The sequence below is a fragment of the Anomalospiza imberbis genome, chromosome 4, assembly GCF_031753505.1.
Source record: "Anomalospiza imberbis isolate Cuckoo-Finch-1a 21T00152 chromosome 4, ASM3175350v1, whole genome shotgun sequence".
Taxonomy (NCBI): domain Eukaryota; kingdom Metazoa; phylum Chordata; class Aves; order Passeriformes; family Viduidae; genus Anomalospiza; species Anomalospiza imberbis.
In genome coordinates, this window is record NC_089684.1 from 43016796 (window position 1) to 43036150 (window position 19355).

At 47.6% G+C, this 19355-nt stretch overlaps 1 protein-coding gene and 1 long non-coding RNA gene across 5 annotated transcripts in view; one reads left to right on the forward strand and one right to left on the reverse strand.

The window, feature by feature from the left end:
• LOC137472739 (AF4/FMR2 family member 4-like) lies at nt 1-8849 on the reverse strand. 4 transcript variants are annotated; one of them, XM_068188089.1, is made up of 6 exons: nt 8722-8849; nt 8154-8216; nt 6081-6201; nt 5491-5811; nt 409-453; nt 1-262 (listed from the first exon to the last, which is right to left on the reverse strand). In XM_068188089.1, exons 2-6 carry the CDS (start codon nt 8186-8188, stop codon nt 38-40), a joined length of 747 nt encoding a protein of 248 aa, XP_068044190.1. In that variant the 5' UTR covers nt 8189-8216; nt 8722-8849; the 3' UTR covers nt 1-37. The 4 variants fall into 4 exon arrangements, with proteins under 4 accessions (XP_068044190.1, XP_068044189.1, XP_068044192.1 ...); XM_068188091.1 differs by lacking the exon at nt 8722-8849 and adding an exon at nt 3943-3980 and having other exon boundaries at nt 241-262; nt 8154-8335; XM_068188088.1 differs by lacking the exon at nt 8722-8849 and having other exon boundaries at nt 8154-8335.
• LOC137472742 (uncharacterized) overlaps nt 1037-19355 on the forward strand; it is a 23813-nt gene continuing 5494 nt past the window's right edge. Inside the window, exon 1 of the long non-coding RNA XR_010998391.1 lies at nt 1037-1101. This is a non-coding gene — a long non-coding RNA (uncharacterized lncRNA). The remainder of the gene's footprint in view (nt 1102-19355) is intronic.

Below are 19355 nucleotides of genomic sequence, written 5' to 3' on the forward strand. Positions count from 1 at the left end.
ATGGAACCCCACACAAGGTGCTGTTTCTGCTTGGTTTCTAACTCTCAACACTGTTTATGGTCAAAGAACTTAGGCTGGCCTCCAGGCAGGCTCCTTCTGCCAAGACTGAAGTTCTGCTCAGCAGAGAGATCTCTTGTAATTTACCAGAAGCCCTGGCCAAAATGGGCAGGGTTACCTTTGCCTGCAATGGAAATTCGGAAGTCTCTGTTCTAGCAGGTGTCCGAAAAGGTGGCAGGAGAGGTGACAGGGGGCTGCTCATTTCCTGGAAAGAGAAGGAGAGAAGAAGCTCACAGGAGTTTTGCTGATGGACACAGAGGCAGTTTCACCCTTCCCAGAGTCAGAGGGATCCACCTCCCCATGGATTTGTACCGGCTTTCCTATGGAGATCTGGTATTGAAGAGCACCCACCTCCAATATTCCTTCAATGGACTGCTCATACATGTGCACGATGGGCTGAAACAAGAAAGAGGGAAGCACTGTGAGTTTGTTTGGGTATTTTACTCCTTGATACCAAACAAGCATGCGCTCAGCAAACATTTGCTGTCCAACAGCTCTAGAAATGTCTTTCAAGTCCATTCATAATGAAATGCTGATAAGGAATAACAGTTCCATCTGAAGGGCAGTAAGGAACAGAGACCAGGCAGAGCAAGAGCTGAAACCACCAGTCACCTCCTGCAAGATCAATGTCTGGCTTCCCTGGCAGTCAGGAAACACCGTTTCCATTGCTGACTTTGCTGACTTTTATTTAATATGGTTAAGAAAGTCTGTTTCTGCAGTGTGCTCCCTTCATTGAAAATCACTTTCCTTTAGTTGCTATTGTAGCAGCGAAGCTTGGCCTGCAAAGGCACAGGCTGTCTCTGCATGTGAAAGAGTTGAGCAAAAAGTGTCATTAGTTAAGAAAAAACAGTTAGAAATAAAAGTTCCCAATCCTAGAGAAATTCCCAGTTCAATTCTAGAGAAGGAGGAATATTTGTCATTCACCCAAATGAAATCAGACTCATTTTTCTGAAGGAAAAAAAAAAAAAAAAAAAACCAGAACAACTTTGACCAAAATGCAACCCTTGCAAGGTGCAGTTGTTGCTTGGCTTCCAGTTCAGAACAGTCAGGTAACTTGGGCTGGCTCCAGGCTGGATCCTCCTGCCAAGATCGAGCTTTTGCTTGGCAAAGCACTTGACCATCATCACTTGGGCTCCTGGAAAGACATCCTACTACTTATTACACACAACATTTGAACACAGAAAAAGGTTCAGGCCTTCAGGCACAGGAGCTTTTCTGAAGGACTAAAGCAGAGACCACAAACTTCAAACTAAGCCCAGCTAATGGACCAGCTCTGCAAGGTTGCTTTGATTCTGGCCAGGATTTGATTCTGGCACAAGGAAAGCACCCACACATGGAGCTCGTGCAAGATAGAGAAGACTCTTCATCTGTTTTCAGCCAACTTCAAGGCAGGCGTCTTCATTCCACCTGAGAATAGAAATGCTCTGGAGTTGTCCACAAATTCTGCTTCTTGGCTCCAGACTTTGCAAACTGCAGAGGAACACAGCTTGACTTGCCCTTTTTTTTTTTTTTTTTTTTTTTTTTTGTTTGTTTGGATGGGATTTTTTTGACACTCCTTTTTAAACACACTTCAAGGAAGATGCCACATTCCTGTTCCTTTCTGCACACTGACACTCCCTAACTGGGCCCTGCCAGGAAGTCTGTCAGTGCAGGCAATACAAGGCTCTCTGTTGGGGTTGAGGGATTCTTAAAGACCTGAACAAGAAGGTTGGCTTTACAAACAGCTTTGCTCAGGTGCTGGGAGAAGAGGTAAAAGCTGGCACAGAAGGACAAGAGATACATCGGAGCTTCACGTGTGCTGTATTTTTAAGGCAGCTCACAGTTAATTTGGAAAGATGCCTTAAAGAGACTGGGGTGACACAGGAGAGTGAAGGTTCTGCTTTGGGGAAGAGAGGACAGAGCCGTTCAGTGTCTCTGTGAAGGCAAAGCGACTCCCTGCACAGTTATCCCCTGTGGGTTAAGTCACTCTGCACTGGATCTGCTTAGCTATTCAGGCTGGAAGCCTCAAGTTTTCCGTGCCGCCAGGAAAAGAAGTCATCAATACGGAATTCCCAGCCGCAGGTGACACATGCCTTAGACATCGAATGAGCCAAAGTCCTGGCCTGGAAGAAATGGCTTTCCTAAGGGATGTCCAGGGAGGTCACAGGAAAAATCCTATTTGGTGTGTGGCTGTTCACTATAACTGAGGCCAAACACTTTAATTCAAATGGAATTCAAAGCAGGAGGAGGGAAGAACAGCAGAGTTTCTTCTGCTCCAGACCTCTTCAATGTCAGGTTCCCTGCAGGGCAGGAGTGTCCTCACAGCTCTTCTTTCACCCAAAACAGGAGGGAGGGATGAGCTTTCAGCCAAAGGCCCCCCTGGTCAGCCTTCCCAAGATCCTTTGTCTGCCTGAATCTCTCTCCTCCATGCAGCACAGCTCACTTGGGATGCTTCCCAAGAGCCAAGCAGCCCAGCCCTGTTGCCCAATCACCTCTCCCATGCTGAACATCCAGCACACCGACCACAGATCCAGGGCTGCAGCCTCACTGTTTCTTCCTCCTCCTCCCTCTCCAGGCTTCAGCACTGGAGGACCGTTTTATCAAAGGCAGGTTCATCTTTGAGAGCAAGCAGTATAAGAAAATATGGCATTGACAGGACTGAAAGAAGCAGAAAATGAAAGAAGGAATTTTCCAGTTACAGAGCCAGTACTCAAAACACCCATGAAGAGAAATCAGGGGCCCACCGCCCAGAGGTACCTACTGCAGAGAAGGATCATTCAGCATATGCACTCAAAGTTTCACCTCTCAGCTGCAGAATGGATTAATCCTGGAGTGGAAACTCCAGAAGGGCTAGACAGTGATGCCAAAGGAGAAGGGGGAACACTGCCCGGTTAGGCACCAGATGTCCAGGAAGGATTTATGAATGACAAAGTATGGAAACGAAGCAGAGGGCAAGAAATGCCTGATGCTGCTGCAGAGGTCTCAAGGGGACACCTGCACAGTGACAGTATTTAAGGTCTCCTGTCCTGACTGCCCTCAGACAGCAGACAGTGTGAGGCAAGGGGCTGTGGGAGCAGCCTCTGCTTTTGATTTGCATTCACCTCGGGTGCTGGTGCTCTTGGAAGTGCAGAGACTGAGGAGCTGTGGCAGTCCCTGGTGCTCTCTGACTCCGAGCTGCTGGGCTGTGCTGGTGCCATCCTCTTGTGCTCGGACTGGAGAGCCCTGCAAGGCCGCCAGGAGACAAAATTAGGAAGCAGCAGGGGGAAAGGTTACTTACTTATTCCACTGACATGGCAGCACTCAAAAACTGAGCCCTCTGTTTGGGCACTGAGAGCAGAGGGGAGAAAGCCAGAGGAATACATTACTGTGCTCCGAAAATAAAGCTCCGTATGAAAAAAACCCTCTGGGAATAATAAAACCTTTAACTCACACCCAGCCAGACAAGAATGTAAACAGGATCTCACTGCTACATTGTGAAGCTGCATTCAACCAAATAATGTTTAAAAAAAAAAAAAAACACCAAAACAGCCCAGTGCCTTTCTGAAAGCCTGAACCCCCAAAAGATACATTTCCAATAAAGGGTTACAAATTTCAGGATGGATTCTTGGTCAATACAAAACCATGTGATCTACAGACACACTGGGGCCAAGGAGGAGAAAAGAAGGGAACACCTGGGGAAATATAAGTCTGGTTCATAGGTAAACTCCAGCATGCCTGGATTATTCATTTCTAATGGGAGCTTTCCTGAAAACCCCACAAATATGAAACCAATTTTCAACAGGAACCCTGAATAGCATCAAACCAAAGCGTGCAGCTTCAAGGGAAACCAGGAACCTCTTCCCCTCTCCCCCTCAAATGAAAAGTAGTTTGTTTGGTCTAGAGGGTGGTTTGGGAACACAAGTGTACCTTGGAGGAGCAAGTGAAGAAGATGGCTTTTCCACAACCTGTTTTGTTCACAAAAACAAAGAGGAGAGGGGGAGGCAAGGTTAGCTCAGGGAACTCAGCACAGTGCAACAAGCTGATTTAAAGGCATGTCTGTGTGCCTGGTGTAGGCACCACCTAAAACTGACTTGGTCAGCAGCACTCTCAGCACTCCCACTTGTGTCTAACACTCTCAGATAATGCTTTTGCTGACAATCGAGATAAAATGGGGTTTGTGCTTCCACAGAGATGACATGCTTCAAGTCTTCGTGAAAAACATCACACTGCAGATGACAACTGTAACAAAAGTGTGAGTCCCTGAAGCATTTTCCATTCATCTGTCTCCTCTGGCTCAAATATGTTACAGCTCTACAAATACAGAGCCTACTGAAAAGAGTGGAAAAGAGGAAAGAGAAGTTTGCTGCCACATTGGCCCACTCAGACACACTCCCAGGCACAATGGCATCTCAGTAACAGCCCGTGCTGGAAGCATGGGGCAGGTTTCCCTTTGTTTCCCAAATGGAAAATTGGAAGCCCAGACAGGAGGCAGCAGGTCCAGAGCCTTTGGACAAGGGGAGCTCAGGAAAGGCAACCCCCAGCTTGAGGGAGGAGCAGCTCTGGCTGCCTGGCATGAGTTGTCAGTCCGGCTCTTGAACTGCTCTAGACAAGAGTTACGCTCACAGACTGAGAGGAAGGCTGATCTTACAACTCCAGCTTTTATCCCTACTTCTCCTCAGCCCACCCCAAAACACACTTTCAGGGAGGGCAACATCTGCTGAGTGAACAGGAGCTGAGCAATGCATTTTTTCCCCAGCCATTTCCTTAAGGCATGCAAAACATAAGAAAACACAGAGATCGATTATGGAAGAGCACCAACCTTCCAAGCTTTTTCCGTGGATGTCACATCAATGGGCTTCTTTTTCTGAAACAGGAACAAGGGAGGCAGAAGGAGTTGGTTGGGGTTTTTTACTAATTGACATGCACACAGCAGCATGTGGTGACCACCAACTCTAGAAAGTCATGCAATACCATTAATAATAAAATGCTACTAAGGATCAAAAGGCCTATCTGAAGGGGAATTGATAATGGAGGCCAAGTGGAAAACCAGTTGAAATTCCCAAAGTCATCTCTTCTGCCTCTGAGAAAAATGTCTGTGTTCCCTTTGGAACCTGGCAGTCTGGAAATTTTCTTTCCATTCTTAAGCTACTACTACTACTACTACTGCTATTTATCCTTACTGTTATTATTGTTATGTAAATATGCCTGTGCAGTCTTCTCCCTTTATGGAATTACACCATGAAGCAGCTAAGCTTTGTCTTCAAAGGCACAGGCTACCTCTGCATTTAAAAAGTTGTGCAAAAAGCTTCCTTACTTCAAAAAAAAAAAAAAACAGTCAGAAATAATAGTTACCAATTCCTCTAAGGCAGTTCTAGAGTAAGAGGAATATTTCTCATTCACCCAAATAAAATGAGACTCCTTATGCTTCTGAGGGCAACAGCAGTCTGGACAAGACACAACAACGATTGCACTCACCTTGACAGGCTCAGGAAGGATTTTGGACTGTGGAGCTTTGGCTTCTGACCTCTGATTGGAGTGACCTTTATCACTGTCATCACGGCTCGGCTCAGGGTTAGGTGGGAGGCCCAGTGATTCTCGTGAGGATTCTTTCCTTATGTCCTCATATGGGTTGGTCTTACTGGAGGCTGGCCTATGACTCTGGGTCTGTGACTTGATTTTGGGCTTTTTTGGAATCCATATGGGAATCAGAGAGGACTCATGGCTCAGGAGCATCTTGGAGTCCACATTGCCCAGCAGGTTCTTAATGCGCCTGGACAGCTCATCTTCTTTATCGGTCTGCAGCACAAGAACAGAGCGGGAGAAATGTCAGAAACACCCCAAGCAAGAGAGCCAGCTCAGCAGGAGACATTGCTCGGCATCTTCATGGAATTGCCACGCATCCCCACAAGGGAAATTAGGCAAACTCGGTGCAGCAGATGGGAAGATGCTGTGTTTGCAGGGATCGGGCTCAAGTCGGCTGCAGCCCATGCAAAAGACACAGCTCCCCTCTCCCACCCCAAGCCTCCTTCCTCCTCTCCTTCCAGCCTGCACCCCACTCCCATTACCTTGTAGGGCTTGGCAAAGAGGGGAGTCTTCGCCAAGAATGGATCTTTCTCCTCTGGAGCCACCTGTCTCCTCCGCCTCTCTTGCTCCAGAAGGCGGAGCAGGTTTCTGTTGTTGCTCCAGCTTTCAGACAGAGACACAGAAAAGAGAGTTAACACTTGAACCCCTGGCTTTACTCCATGCAGAAACTGAGGCTTTCTCACAACGGCACATGTCCAGCAGCAAAGCAATGTCAAAATCCTCAGGAAGCTGACAGTGGACAGATTGGTTCTGTCCAGCATGTGCTGTGCCCCAGAGCAATGAGACACACAGGGGACAGCACACATCCTTCTCAGGGATTGCTACTCCTGATACAAGCCATCAAGAAGGTTGGGAAGGGAAAGACCCTCCTCCATTTCCTTGCGAAACAAACGCAGAAGCACTCACTGGGGTGATCAGCACATGAGCTGGCTAATCTACTTGCAGTGATTAATGGGAGAAACTGCCAGTCCAGTTCTCCTGCAGACCTCTCACCCCAGTCTCCCCCCTTGCGAGTCAAACAGAATCCTCTATTCATATTCTATTAATAGCCACTTGATAAACAACCTTGGAAATTCACTCTCTACTTCAAACAGGCATTTGGAAAGCTGCTTCCCTGGAAAATCATGTAGCTGCATTTAAAGCCATCCCATCAGTGTAATTAGACAGAAGATCTCAGACATTCAGAAAACACCAGGTCAAATCCCCCTGCTCCTCCTCTTCCACTTATGCATGTACTCAATCCCACCTGCCCCACAACAAAACACCAATAAAGTGTCCCATCACGGGAAACCAGAACCTTTAAAGTGTCCCTGGCCTTTGAAAGACTACTGCAAAATGAGGGAAACTCTGCTTGCTCTGATATTTATGGACGTCAGGGAAGGAAAAGCATGCAGGCACAGTGGATGCAGGTATGTATTTCTACTCTACTGCACAGTCTTCTCTATGCATACAATTGCTAAATTCTTCTTTGCAAATCCAACTTCCCAAGTGTCCCAGGTTGCAAGGGGAGAGCCTGGTCTGCCCCAGCAGTGACACTTGCTCCAATACCACAGCAATAATCAGCTCCTGAAAGTTTAATCATTCCTAGAGCAGAGGCACAGCTGCCTCATCTCATACCGAAGGGCTGTTATTTACAAAAAAATCAGGTTTTCGCACTGGATGGCATTCCAAATTCAGAGTAGATGGGTCTGCTGTCTATTGAAATGCCCAGACTTTTTAGATAAGCCTGTAGATCCCCCAGTCTCCCCAGCCCTGGAGACACCTTTGCTGCCCGTGTCTGGCCTGGCCATTGAAGGTGTTTGTCAAGATGCTCTTCAAAGCCTTTGCAAACCTGATCGCTGCCATCACTCATAACCCTGCACAGCTCCCTTAAAGTCAGGGAATTTTGGAAGCTTTGGGAACTGCACCTCCAGGCTTTAACACCAACATGCCCAGCACCTAGGAGCCTTGGTGCAGGGGGACTCTACACTCCCAGCCCCTCCATCTCCAGGGGGAAAACAGGTCAGCACTGGAGAGTTAAAAATAGTCCTGTATGTGCTGCAGCTGCTCTACACTTGATGTGTCACCAGGAAAACCCCAACAACCTGGCTGTTCAAAGAGGCAGATGAAACTGAATGTCTGCCATGAAACATCACCTCAGTCCTCATCATCTTCAAACAAGTTCCACAAGAAGCAAAACTCGCACAAATCGCCCCCACCCCAAAAAACCACAACTCGCGCTTTGCTCCAGACTGAAGCTGGAAACTACTCCTAGGCCAAAAGCATCCCAAACTGCAGAAGGGTGTGCCCTGGCTCCAGTAGTAAGAGATTGGCTTCAGAATGTTCAGCAGAGAATCTGCCCTGACCCCAGCCATCGTCCAAGCCTGGGTCTGTAACAGAAGCTCTGAAAATACCAATGGGCTCTGAAGCCGCTCTCACTGACAGGACAATCCTTACTTCATTTGTCCCACTTTGGAATTCTGATTCTTGCATTGGAGGGGGAATTCTTTTTCTAAACCATCACAACATTCATCACAGCACCTGGGAAGCCAAGATTATATCACATTAATTCCTACCTCTTGTCACGGTTCTGGTTGTCTGTCGGTTCCATTATGAAGCCTCAGCTTGAGTCAGCTTCTCTGGAAGAGAACAAACAGATATTCACCATCTGCATGAGTTCATGCCTAAAGCAGAGGTCAGGATCTCCAGGGACTTGCTGCACCCAGAACCTGGAGTGCCTGACTGGGAGTCATTGCAGTGCTCCCTAAACATAAACCATCCAAACATGGGGATTACACGTCGCTGAGAAGAGGAGATCCAAGAGATCCGTTTTCCCCTTCCCTCAGGAGTGATGCTGCTTTCCAAGTCAGCTCTTAGCTCCGGATTTGGCCAAGAGCACGACAAACCAGGCCACTGCTACAGGCTTCAGGAAATTTAGTTCCGTTTTCAGAACAAAAAAGTCGCTGCCTGTCGGCAACAAAATGGGCCCCACGTGAATGGCAGCATTTGTGGAAAGAAGAAGGAAAAGAAATGGAGGGCAAAAAAAAAGCCTTGAAAAGACAGTTGTATATGAACAGGTAACCATATTCCCCCAGCAGATGCAAAAAATCTCAAAAATGCAGAAAAAGGACTAAAAATGTTTACATTTCAATTGGTGACGCTCACTTGCAGCATCTCACACTCCAGAGGGAGCAGAATCATTTCTCGCTGGGGAGGAGGCTGCAGGAGCATTCTGTGAAGTCTTGTGAACCACCCCACTTAGGGCAACTGGTGTGAAACAGGAGCAGAGACATTTGGGGGAAGAGGTGAAGCAGCTGAGCTCTAGGCAGTGGCTTTAACATCAGGGAAGGGACCAGCAGAGAACCATTCGGCAAGCCACAGAGAGATACAGGCCACTACAGATGGGAATCCTGTCAAACACCCGCCTCCCCGTGCTGCTGGGAAGCCTAAGAATGGACACTCACACTAAGCTCCGAGGACACATCTGGAAGCAAACAAACGCTGCATCTTTGCTGCCTCCTCACCATCATGAAAACCAAAATGTTGGCTGGAAAGCAAACTGCTTAAAAGAACAAGGTGCTCACTTGAATTTAAAGATAAACGAAGGTGGGAGAAGTAGCAAGTGCCTACAGGGAGAAGTCATTCCAACTTTCTTCCAACTTCTGTTGAATGGACCTGGCACCGGCATAACTTGTGTGGAGAGACATGCACATCCACTTGTGAATAAACAGCATGGCTTGGAGGCCTGCTCTGCCACCAGCTTATCCTTAACATGGCCACAAAGCACACGAGTGGCCAGCAGGAAAATCTGGATTTCACGAAACAGTCAAAACATTTTTCAATTCCTTTGACAGGGCCAGGTTTTCAACCACACTGCCGTCCCATGGATTTGAGGTTGCGCAGGTGGCGTTAACCTGACACTATTCGTGCAAGGCAAAAATGCTCTTGCAACCCAGCTGTGCTTCTGGACACAAGCTTTCCTCACTGTGGAGAGGAAAGCAGCTACTCCTGTGACCCTGATGGGAATTCCTACAAGCTTTTGACAGTGCTGTATTTGCCAGGCTCATTTCTGCATCCCCTAGCAGGACACATTTGATTGCTCTTCTCTCTGCCTTCTCCATCCAGCCACAGGCAAAGAGCTGCTCTAATGAAACAAGGAAGCGTGGAAGCTGCTTGGAAACTTAAACCTCATGTACCCATCTCAAGAGCTTGTCCTTCAAATGTTGCTATCACTAAACCTCACATGATATTTTTATGGCCAAAGCTTGGTGTTTTGCATATATTGAGGCATTGGAAGGGATAACTTGACATACAGTCAGAGAACACACGGCATTCACAGAACCACAGCCCCATAAAACCATAGAAGCATAGAATGTTTTAGGGTGGAAGGGGCCTTAGATTTCTCCTAGTTCCACCCCTCTGCCGGGGCCAGGGACACCTTTCACTAGACCAGGTTTCGCAAAGGCCTGTCCAGCCTATCCTTGAGGGATTCAAATATTCTGGTGGCCACTGTTGTTACACACACATGATAAACAAATCTGGATGGACAGAGCCATTGTAATTGCAATGGCCTTGATTCCTAAAACTGGAAACATGGTAAAGCGATAGCTTTGGCTTCACTTTGGGATGTGGGTGTTTCCACACGAGCTTTGCCACCTACCTCTGGAGTCCCTGGCTGCGACAGTTCAACTGTAAGAGAGGCCCCTGGCAGCTGCTCCCACTCCCAATGGGGCAATCCCAGGCCCCAGCTGGAGCACCTGCTTCAGGCACTGCCCAGGAAAAGCCCAGAGTTCCCCCTGCCACACATCTGCTGGCTCTGGCCTCAAGCCTCTCCTTCTCAGTGCTGGCACCTTTTGGCAGCACATGGGGCAGAACCCAGGGGCCTTTGCCATGTCACCCTCCTTTCCTAGGGATTGCCTGGCTCTCCTGCTCCTTAGAGACACTTAGGATTCAAGCTAAATCAGCAGCAAGCCCTCCTGCAACCTTGCCCTCTCCACCTGAAAGTGATTTGCCCCACTGCAGGCTGGAGAATAACAATGCTAAATATTTGCATAAGGAAGGCCTTAAAGGCAATTTCCCTGGTCAGCGACTCCCAGCAAACTGCTGTCAGCTTGCAGAGGCAGGAGCAAGAGGCTGGGTTTGAAACTGCTGCCATTTGGGCCCAGCGCTGGAATGCAGCAGAGACGGCCGTGGCTGGCCTGTTTGCACCCTGGCAGCCAAGCGCAGAATTACCTGGCACAAGCTGGCCTTGGGGGCGAGGAATGGCTCCCCAGTGGCAATAAAGGCGCTGCGAACAGGCTTTCTGGCCAAGCAGTGCTCCCCGAACAGAGCTGCGCTCCCTCCGTGCTGCTGCAGCCCGCGGGGCACTGCCTGAAGACGGTTCTGCCGTTGGCAGAGCCCGAGTGCCAACGGTCTCCAGGTGCGGTGTCCCGGTGCCACGGGGGGTCAGAGGGCACGGAACCCTGCTGGAGGGTCACAGGTCACAGAACCCTGCTGGAGGGTCACGGGTCACAGAACCCTGCTGGAGGGTCACAGGTCACAGAACCCTGCTGGAGCCTGCCCACACCCCCGCTGCACTGCGGGAACCCAGGCCTGCCTGGCAGCAGCACATGGGCTGTCCCCCAGGCGGGGGCCAGCAGGACCCTGTGCCACTGAGCCCCCGTGCCCTGCCCAGCAGCTGAAAAGGAGCCGCTGAGGGAGCCCTCAGGGATTTGAAGTGAGAAAGGCTCTGGTCAGAGACAGGATGCCTATTGCACGGCCTCTTTCCCACCTAACCCAATGGCTCCATATGAACTTGTACAGTCTTTGGAAATAAAAGCAGAGCTTTCATTTCGCTTCACATTTCTTTTGTTTTACTACAAAATTTTCCACTTCATCCTCTTTAAATGTTCAGTTTGGTTTTAAAGGACATAAAATCCCATGTCTCATTTTCCCTTGCCTAATGCTGGATTTCCAAGCCTTAAGGGAACTCTCTCACTTAAGCACTAAGGTACTTACTTCATACTGCCTCCTGGCCTCGCAGTACTGAAAAGGTCTCCTTGGTGTGCACAGGAGGCTTCTGGCTGTTGCATTCTGTGGGCAGATGAGTGTCCTGAGGAGCTCTGCCCACCTGGCTCTTGCGAGGAGGCTCCCTTGGCTCGCTGTGCTGCTGTGAGGAATTGCTGCTGATGGACCCCTCCTGCTTCTTGCCCTCCTCATATCCATCCCCACTGGCAATTTCCCTGAGACTCTCTCTTGGCATTGTGGTCTCTTCTCTGGCTGCAATCTGGGCCATCTATTTTTTTTTTCCCCTTAACTTTTTTATCCCAGAGGCATTACTGCCATTATTGATGAGCTCCATCACAGCCAGTGGCGGGTACATCTTGGTGTTATTTTTAAATGAACTGCTGCATTTCTACTCAAGAAAAGGAAAGCGACAAATGCTAACAACCAACCGCATAAAGCCAAGTTGTACAATTATGGAAAGCAATATATACATAAATCAGGTTTATTCCATCATAACCTATTTCTTCATTTAATTTTATGAATTCGGGTTGTTTGATGCTCTGATATCAAAAATGTCTTCCCTTTTTCTGCTGCTCCCAGCATTTGAACTCCACTGTGAGAATTTTTGGCATACTTTAGGACCTATCCTAGTGGATCCCTTCAAGCTCAGAATATTCTATGATTTAGGACCAATGTCTCTGTACTCGGCACTGCTGAGGGTGCATCTGGATTCGTGGGCTCGGGTTTGGGATCACACTATGAGGCTGGGGCATGTCCAGAGATGGCACTGGAGCGGGTGCAGGGTCTGGAGCACAGGTGTGAGGAGGGGCAGGTGAGGGAGCTGGGCGTGTTCAGCCTGGAGCAAAGGAGGCTCGGGAGGCACCTGCCGGGGGCTGCAGCTGCTGCAAGAGGCTGCTGCTGTTCTCCCTCACAGCCTGAGGGCAGCTGCGGCCCCCCGGGGTCAGAAGGGCTTTGCCAAGAGCTTCCTGCTGCATCCCCTGTGGGAATCCTTAAAATCAGAGGGTTTTGGGAAAGCTGCAAAAGGCAGGCCTCGGGGACAGCAGAGCTGCAATTAGAGCTAAGCAGTAGCCATAAGACCTATCAGCAGAAAAGTTATATAAGAAGTAGAAAAGTAAGGACAAATAGAACAATGGTCTGTGTATTAACACTTGGCTAGAATAACTCCCTAAGCTACAGAAAAGTATATCTAGTGAGACACTAGGAAGTTCTCAGCTTATGAATGGAGCTCTGTGCATTGTATTTTAAGGCTTACCAGCAGGTATTGTATTCGAAATAAGCGAGCATTGTTTTAACCAAAGGTACGTGCGCTTATAGTGGTTGGACAGAACTACTGTCAATATGCTTTGGCTTTGTGCGACTGGTCAAAAAGCTTTCCAGTGGGTTGTTACACTGAGTTCTCAGTCTGCTGTCGAGGACATGAGCTGCTGGCATCTTCCCCTTGTCATGACCATGTAATGAGAGTGATGCTAGATATTAAGCAGCTTGAGACGCGTTCCCCAGCAGTCCCATCCCGTTTGTGATTTGTACATAACCCCCCGGCCAGCAATACGCTGCTGCTTCTTTCTTCACCTTCTATGATCTGCACAGGACTGAAGCTGAGCCAGGCTCTTCAGCTTTGCCGCTTTTCAGCGTCTCTGCTCCACGTATGCCCTGTGACATCTCTCGGGTTTTTTTACATCTTTCCTGGGCTTCTACCTAGTCCTCCTGCAGCCCTCCATGGAAATTCTTGCGCTTCCCTTTAGGCTCTGAGATGCAGAGAACTCGATGGCAGCTGCAGAAGAGAAGGCTAGTAGAGAGAGCAACGGTGAGTTTGATGTGGTTTACCTGGCACAAGCAGAAATGTGCAGCCCGTGGCTGGCTTTTACTTCTACAGCCTATTGCTACGGGAGCAGTTGCTGAAAGACATCAGGAGATTTGTGAGAGTGAAAAATGGGACGGCACGTCTAGCTGAGAAGGGGAGTGCCAAGCAGCAGAGTGTTGTGCATTCTTCCAGAGTGACTTAATTTATGGGACTAAAACAGAAATGGCACATGGGCACGTGGTACAGCTCAGACGCAGACGTGTAGATCATCTCCACACAACCTTGGACCTTGTGATTAATTAGGCATTGAGAACATGAGCTGTGCACAGGACAGACTTCAGTGCCTCTCAGAAATACTGGAGCAGGTTTTGTGGTCAGGCATTGCCTGGGCAGGAGTGTCAGAGCATCCCCACTGCCTCCCTCCCTCCCTCCCTCCCTCCACATCCACCACGACGTGCCATACTGTCTCACTTGCCCCTATGTCGAGCAATTTTATTTCTTAAGTACGTTATTAATTTCATAAACTTTGATGTTTGGGAGATAGCTTCTTTTAAACCCCAGCTAAAGCCAAGAGGGGCTAAGAGAGAAGATAACCACTGCTTGTACAGAAAGAAAAATAGGCCACAAGGGATCGTTCTGATACTCTTGTCTGATCTCCTGCCATCTCCCAGCCAGGTCTGAACAGTCTGCAGCAAATAAAATCTAAGAACATCTGACCCTAAAATGACAGGTCTTTGACAAGGGGTCACCGCCTCTGGTATGGGAAGAGTTGGAAGTCACATGGTTCTAGCTCTGAGCAGGATCCTAAAACAGGCATCCCATTTGTAGTTCAATGCATACCCCCGCCCCAACACTCTTGTTCAGGGCTCTGGAGGTGTATCCCTAAGGACTGGCAAGAAAAGTGCAAAGCAGGTTTACAAGGAACAGCCCTGTTCCCAGAACATTGTTAATCTGAGATGGCACCACAGCTAAATACATTTTGTACAGAGCTGGTTTTAGAATCTCTATTGCTGGAAATGTGCTAATGACGACAAAGTATAACAAATAAAAATACGGGATTACTGTGATGACAAACTGCAGTGACCTACCTGCACATAAAACTGTTGTGATTTACCACCTGCCCTGGCAAGGGGACAGTGACGACAAAAGAATATTCCCCCCGCACTCCATGCTGAGGGACAGAGCAGCCACACAGTGGTAGGAGGCCCTACCCCCCACACCTTATTTATTTACGTTCAAAGGAGATTGTGGTCCGTTTGCTTATACTTGCCCAGCTTCAAACTCCATTTAATACTCCTCTTTCCCAACGGAATCTCATTCCTAATAGAGCCTTTCCGGCAGCAAAACTCTTTGGATTTGACATCCTGCTAAAATACTCAGCTAAGAACAGAAAAGTTCAGAAGACAAAGCACGCGGTACTTGCATTTTTTAAAATACAAACCGAATACATGCATGCACTTCTATCAGAAGGACTGCAGTCTTCCCTTCTGTTTGAACACCGGCTGGGAAAATTATTTCAACTAGAAACGCCTGCCTGCAGAGGGGGATGCAGCCCTGTGGAAAACCGGGCCTGCCCTGGCAGAGACCTCCATGCACGGGAGAAGCAGCAGGAGGCAACAATGATCCCAGCCAGGAGGGATACCCTGCCTGTCTCCAGGATCTTGCAGATACGGTGGGATCTGGAGGCAGTTACTGCAGGGTCAGTGTTGGTAAGCCTCATGGGCTTACCACATCAAATGACACCGAGACTTAATTCACAAACAAGTTGTCAGCAGCTGATAAAAATTCAGCCAATTCGCCCGTTCAAGCTTAATTAGAACAAATGACTGGGAAATTCTTAACCCTAAACTGTTCCCACAATCAGATAGGGCTTTCTGTCCTTATTTAGGCTGAAACTGTTCTTGGGACTATTTTCAGCATCACTGCAGTGGAGAGTTTTGCAAACCCAAGTACTCTGTTCCAGATACTTCGCTTACATTGTTTTGCTGGCTGCTTTTGCCACATCTGTATTTGTTTTCTAAAGCTTTGCATGTTCTCTCCACTGTAACTGCTAGCAAATAGCGCACAGCCAGCCAGGAGATGAAACTTGTATTTGTAATTCCTCCCTGGCTCAGTCTGCAAGGCTGGTGTGGCTGCCACTTTGTGGCATTTTAACGCAAGTAGAAGCAGGCAACTGTGCAGCTCTGGCTGTTCCTGGGAGTGGCGGCAGGGCCGATGAGAAACATTTGCTTGACAGGCAAGACTTAACATGGGCCAAGAATTGCTCAGACATTGTCTTCCCCTGCATGCATTTTCCAAGAAAGAAAAAAAAAAATAGGACAGTGCAAATCAACATTCCAAACTGGGAGAAATTGTAAATCCACGCACAGCTCTGTAAAGCCCATGGCCACAGGAACAGCCGGCACAGCGCTGCTGAAGGCACACAGGGCACTGCTATTTCCAGCCCCTTTGGCATTAGGGTAAAAGTCACCCCTCTGCATGTCTGCGGTGCTGATTCACACCCACTGGTTTTGAGCAGAAGGTCAGTTACTGTCCTTAATTAAAGTTTTCATCACTAACAGAAGGTCAAAGCTGGCAGACAAAAGGAACAGGTCAAACAGTCATCTTGTTCATGTCCTAGAATAGCCCCAAGTGAAAACAATGAGCATCTTTCCTAACCCACTGCAGGCCCCTGACCTGGCTCCAGGTTGAAATACCATGGATTTTTAAAAATTTTCTGTTATTTCATAGAATCACAGAATGGCTTGGGTTGAAAGGGACATTAAAGATGGTTGAGTTCCAGTCCTCCTGCTATGGGCAGGGACAACTCCAGGGACAAGGAGTAAATCAGGTTTGATAGGTAAAATGGGGAGAAGGGAACATAGACCTTCCTTCCACCCATTAGGGCAGCTTATCCCTGAGAGGCACTAAGGCTTTTAATAGAGTGAACATAAAAGGCCAGTCCCTTGAAGATGCAGAAAGACCCAGCCATGATCCTGGTTGTCCTGCAGGGCCAGAAGGCAGAATGACTGCAGGCAGGAGCCCTTTCTACAGAAACTCCTTTGGGAAATGTAGGCATTTTGCTAGTATTTATTTCCTGTTCATTTTCTTGAGCCTCAAACCCGCAAACAGGTGGCTACTGCTCAATCTGTGCAGACATCTTCCTACATCATGAAATGATGTGGAAAAGGGAGATAATTCTTTCTTGTAATCACAATTATTTTGGGATACCATCCTTCTCTCCACACTCGCACAGGTCTTCAGAGATAGGGAAGGCATGTGACAGCATCAGGGCGAAGGCAGACACACCACTGGATGTGAGGATGGCAGGATGCTGCTGTCACACACCAGGAAATCTTGGTGTAGACAAGGGTGTCAACACACTGGACTAGCATGCTGATAAATCAAGATTCCAGAATCTCTCACTGAGATCAAGCATCCGTGTTTTATTGACTGTCTTATGACCATTATCAATACTTTGCTTTGATATTGCAATACAGTGACTTTTGAGCGGGAAGATGGAGGAATATGACTGTGAAAAGGAACCTGCTCAGCTGTGTTTGAGGCACAATGAAACTTCTTGTGCAAATAAAACTTCTTGCTTAACAGTTTTTGAACTTGCTTCTAAATATCTTGTATAAATAACATTGATCCAAAGCCCATCAAAGTCAACTGAAAGGTGACTGAAAAACTTGAAGGGTTTGGGGTTTTTCCTTTTTTTTTTTTTTCACAGAAGTGTGATTTCTCTGAAAAAAACAACTCCTTGAGCCATACTGCAGGAATAATTTCCAGGAAATCTTTGGGTAGAGAAGGGTGTCAACTGAACACACCAGTGCTGTGGATGCTGCCTCCACTGTTAGCCTGGCAAGGGAGAAGTGCTTGCAAACAGCTCATGTTTCCCTTTTGGGTTCCCTTGGCAGGTTTCTAAGTCACTGGGTCCTGAGTCCTCTCCCATAGGAAGGATGCCCTACTTTGGTACCAGATTCTGCTCTTGGACACTCACTGAGACCACCAGTGCTTGTAGGCAAATATCCAAATGCAAAATGTGCCTTATGTTCCACATTCAGCCACTTAATCCCTCCTTTATCAGAAGAGATTCCTCTCCCTGGAAGCTCTCAGACTCACAACAATGTCCAAGCAATCCTAAGGACCCGTTGCAGTTTTCCATCCCCACCAAGCCAAATGCCAAAAAGCAGCCCAAGGAGGAATCCTCCCTGCGAGTCCCACCCCTCCAGCACAGGAGAAAGTCGGAGCTGTTTCCAGCCTCATTTTGGGTGTTATTTTGCCACCCAAACTTGGGTCTGTCAAAGCTGAAACTGAGCAAGACCCTCAGTAACACAGTCTGAGTGCAGATTTCCTTGTCAGCAACAGGTGTGAAAATTGTCCTGTTAGTTACTCCTAGGGGACACACTTACAGACCGTCATGACATGGGCCCATTCAGACAATTCATTGCACTAGGTAATTTCATAGGTAGGTGTCACACTGCGATACGAAATAACTCGCACACGGACGTTAGATGTGAAAGGGGCAAGAAAAGAACTCAAAGAGAGGATTTGGTTTTCTGACTCCACTAGATATAGAATTCCAAAAGTGACAGTGTATTGGAGGATGAAATTGCCACCTCTCCAACCACGCTGGTTAAACTAACAGTTCATCAATTCTTTCTACCCACAAACAAGAATGTAAAACAAGCATTATTTACAAGAAGAGTGTGAGAAAATTCAGTAGAAATATGTAAACATCAGAAGGTATAGAAAACTTTTAGAAGAACTTTAAAACTTTCAAAAGAACAGGGTGACAGTAGGTACCACCCTCCGTCTCTTCTTTTGCAAGGTAGAAAAGCATTACCCTCAAAAAACACAACAGTTTTCCAAAAGTAACCAAGAAAATCTACAACTGTATTTAAAACAAAAGTAATGTGCAGGTGCTTTGCATTGAACAAAAAGAAAATAAATAAAACCAAAGTTTTCTAAGGCTTCAGAAGAACAGAGAACTTGGAACTATTTACATCCTGGAGACCCAGTTAAGGCATTTGGTTCCAGTCTGGGTCACTGTAAATTCTGTCTCCTTCTGTGTATGAGGTCAGGCCAGCTCTTGGTCACGTCACTTGGCTTTCCAGAGCAGAAAACTCTGGAACAAAAGGAGGAAGAGAGAAAACATTTGGTTGGATTCATCCAAGAGGCACACCTGGCAGAACACAATCAATGACTCGAGTGACTTTACTCCAAGAGGACCTGCACAACTTTTTGACTTTCAGCAGCTGCCTCTTTCTGGAGAGGATTTTTACAGCCTCCCAGCCACTCAGCCAGGCACATCGTGCTTATTTTCTATTGCAAGTTTGCCAGCAGACCATGGCAATGCATCCCTTTGCCCAGAGGGGCCCACAAACCTTGGTCTTTTATGGAAAATGACACTGCAAAGGCCCCATGGGATGGCAGGTTACAGCTTTTCAGTATTCCCCACTGCTTGTACCACAGGACAACACAACATTTGTAATGATTAAGCTGTACAATCAAAAACAGCTTATCAGCAGCTCTAGGAAATCCTTTTGGCCAGTACTGATCAAAGGCCCAGCAAGAAGTCAAAAATTCAAGTGCTGTTCAGCTGTAGCCAAGCTACTTAGCAGGTGCTGCCCTGAAAGGGCAGCTCTCCCCCATCCCTCCCTCTCTCTTTGCTCCCAAAAGAAGTGCTCAGGACGAAGCAGAAGCCGGGCTGGCTACAGGGCCAGCCCTGTCTGGTGTCTTCAGTAACTACAGGCAGGGCTGTAAAACAAACACTTACTGTTCTAACTTCAGGTCTTCTTCTCTTGTCTTGTCTGGTCTTGTCCTTACGTGGCAGAGAAGTCACTGGAAAAGGATTCTTCTCATCCCCTGCAGATCCCTGAAAAACCACAGAGAGAAAGCTGGTCAGAGAGAGATGCCTAAAGCAATTCCAAAGCCAGGCTTTCCTAAATTCCCAGAGAAAACGTTCATTTCTCCCAGGCATAGTCTA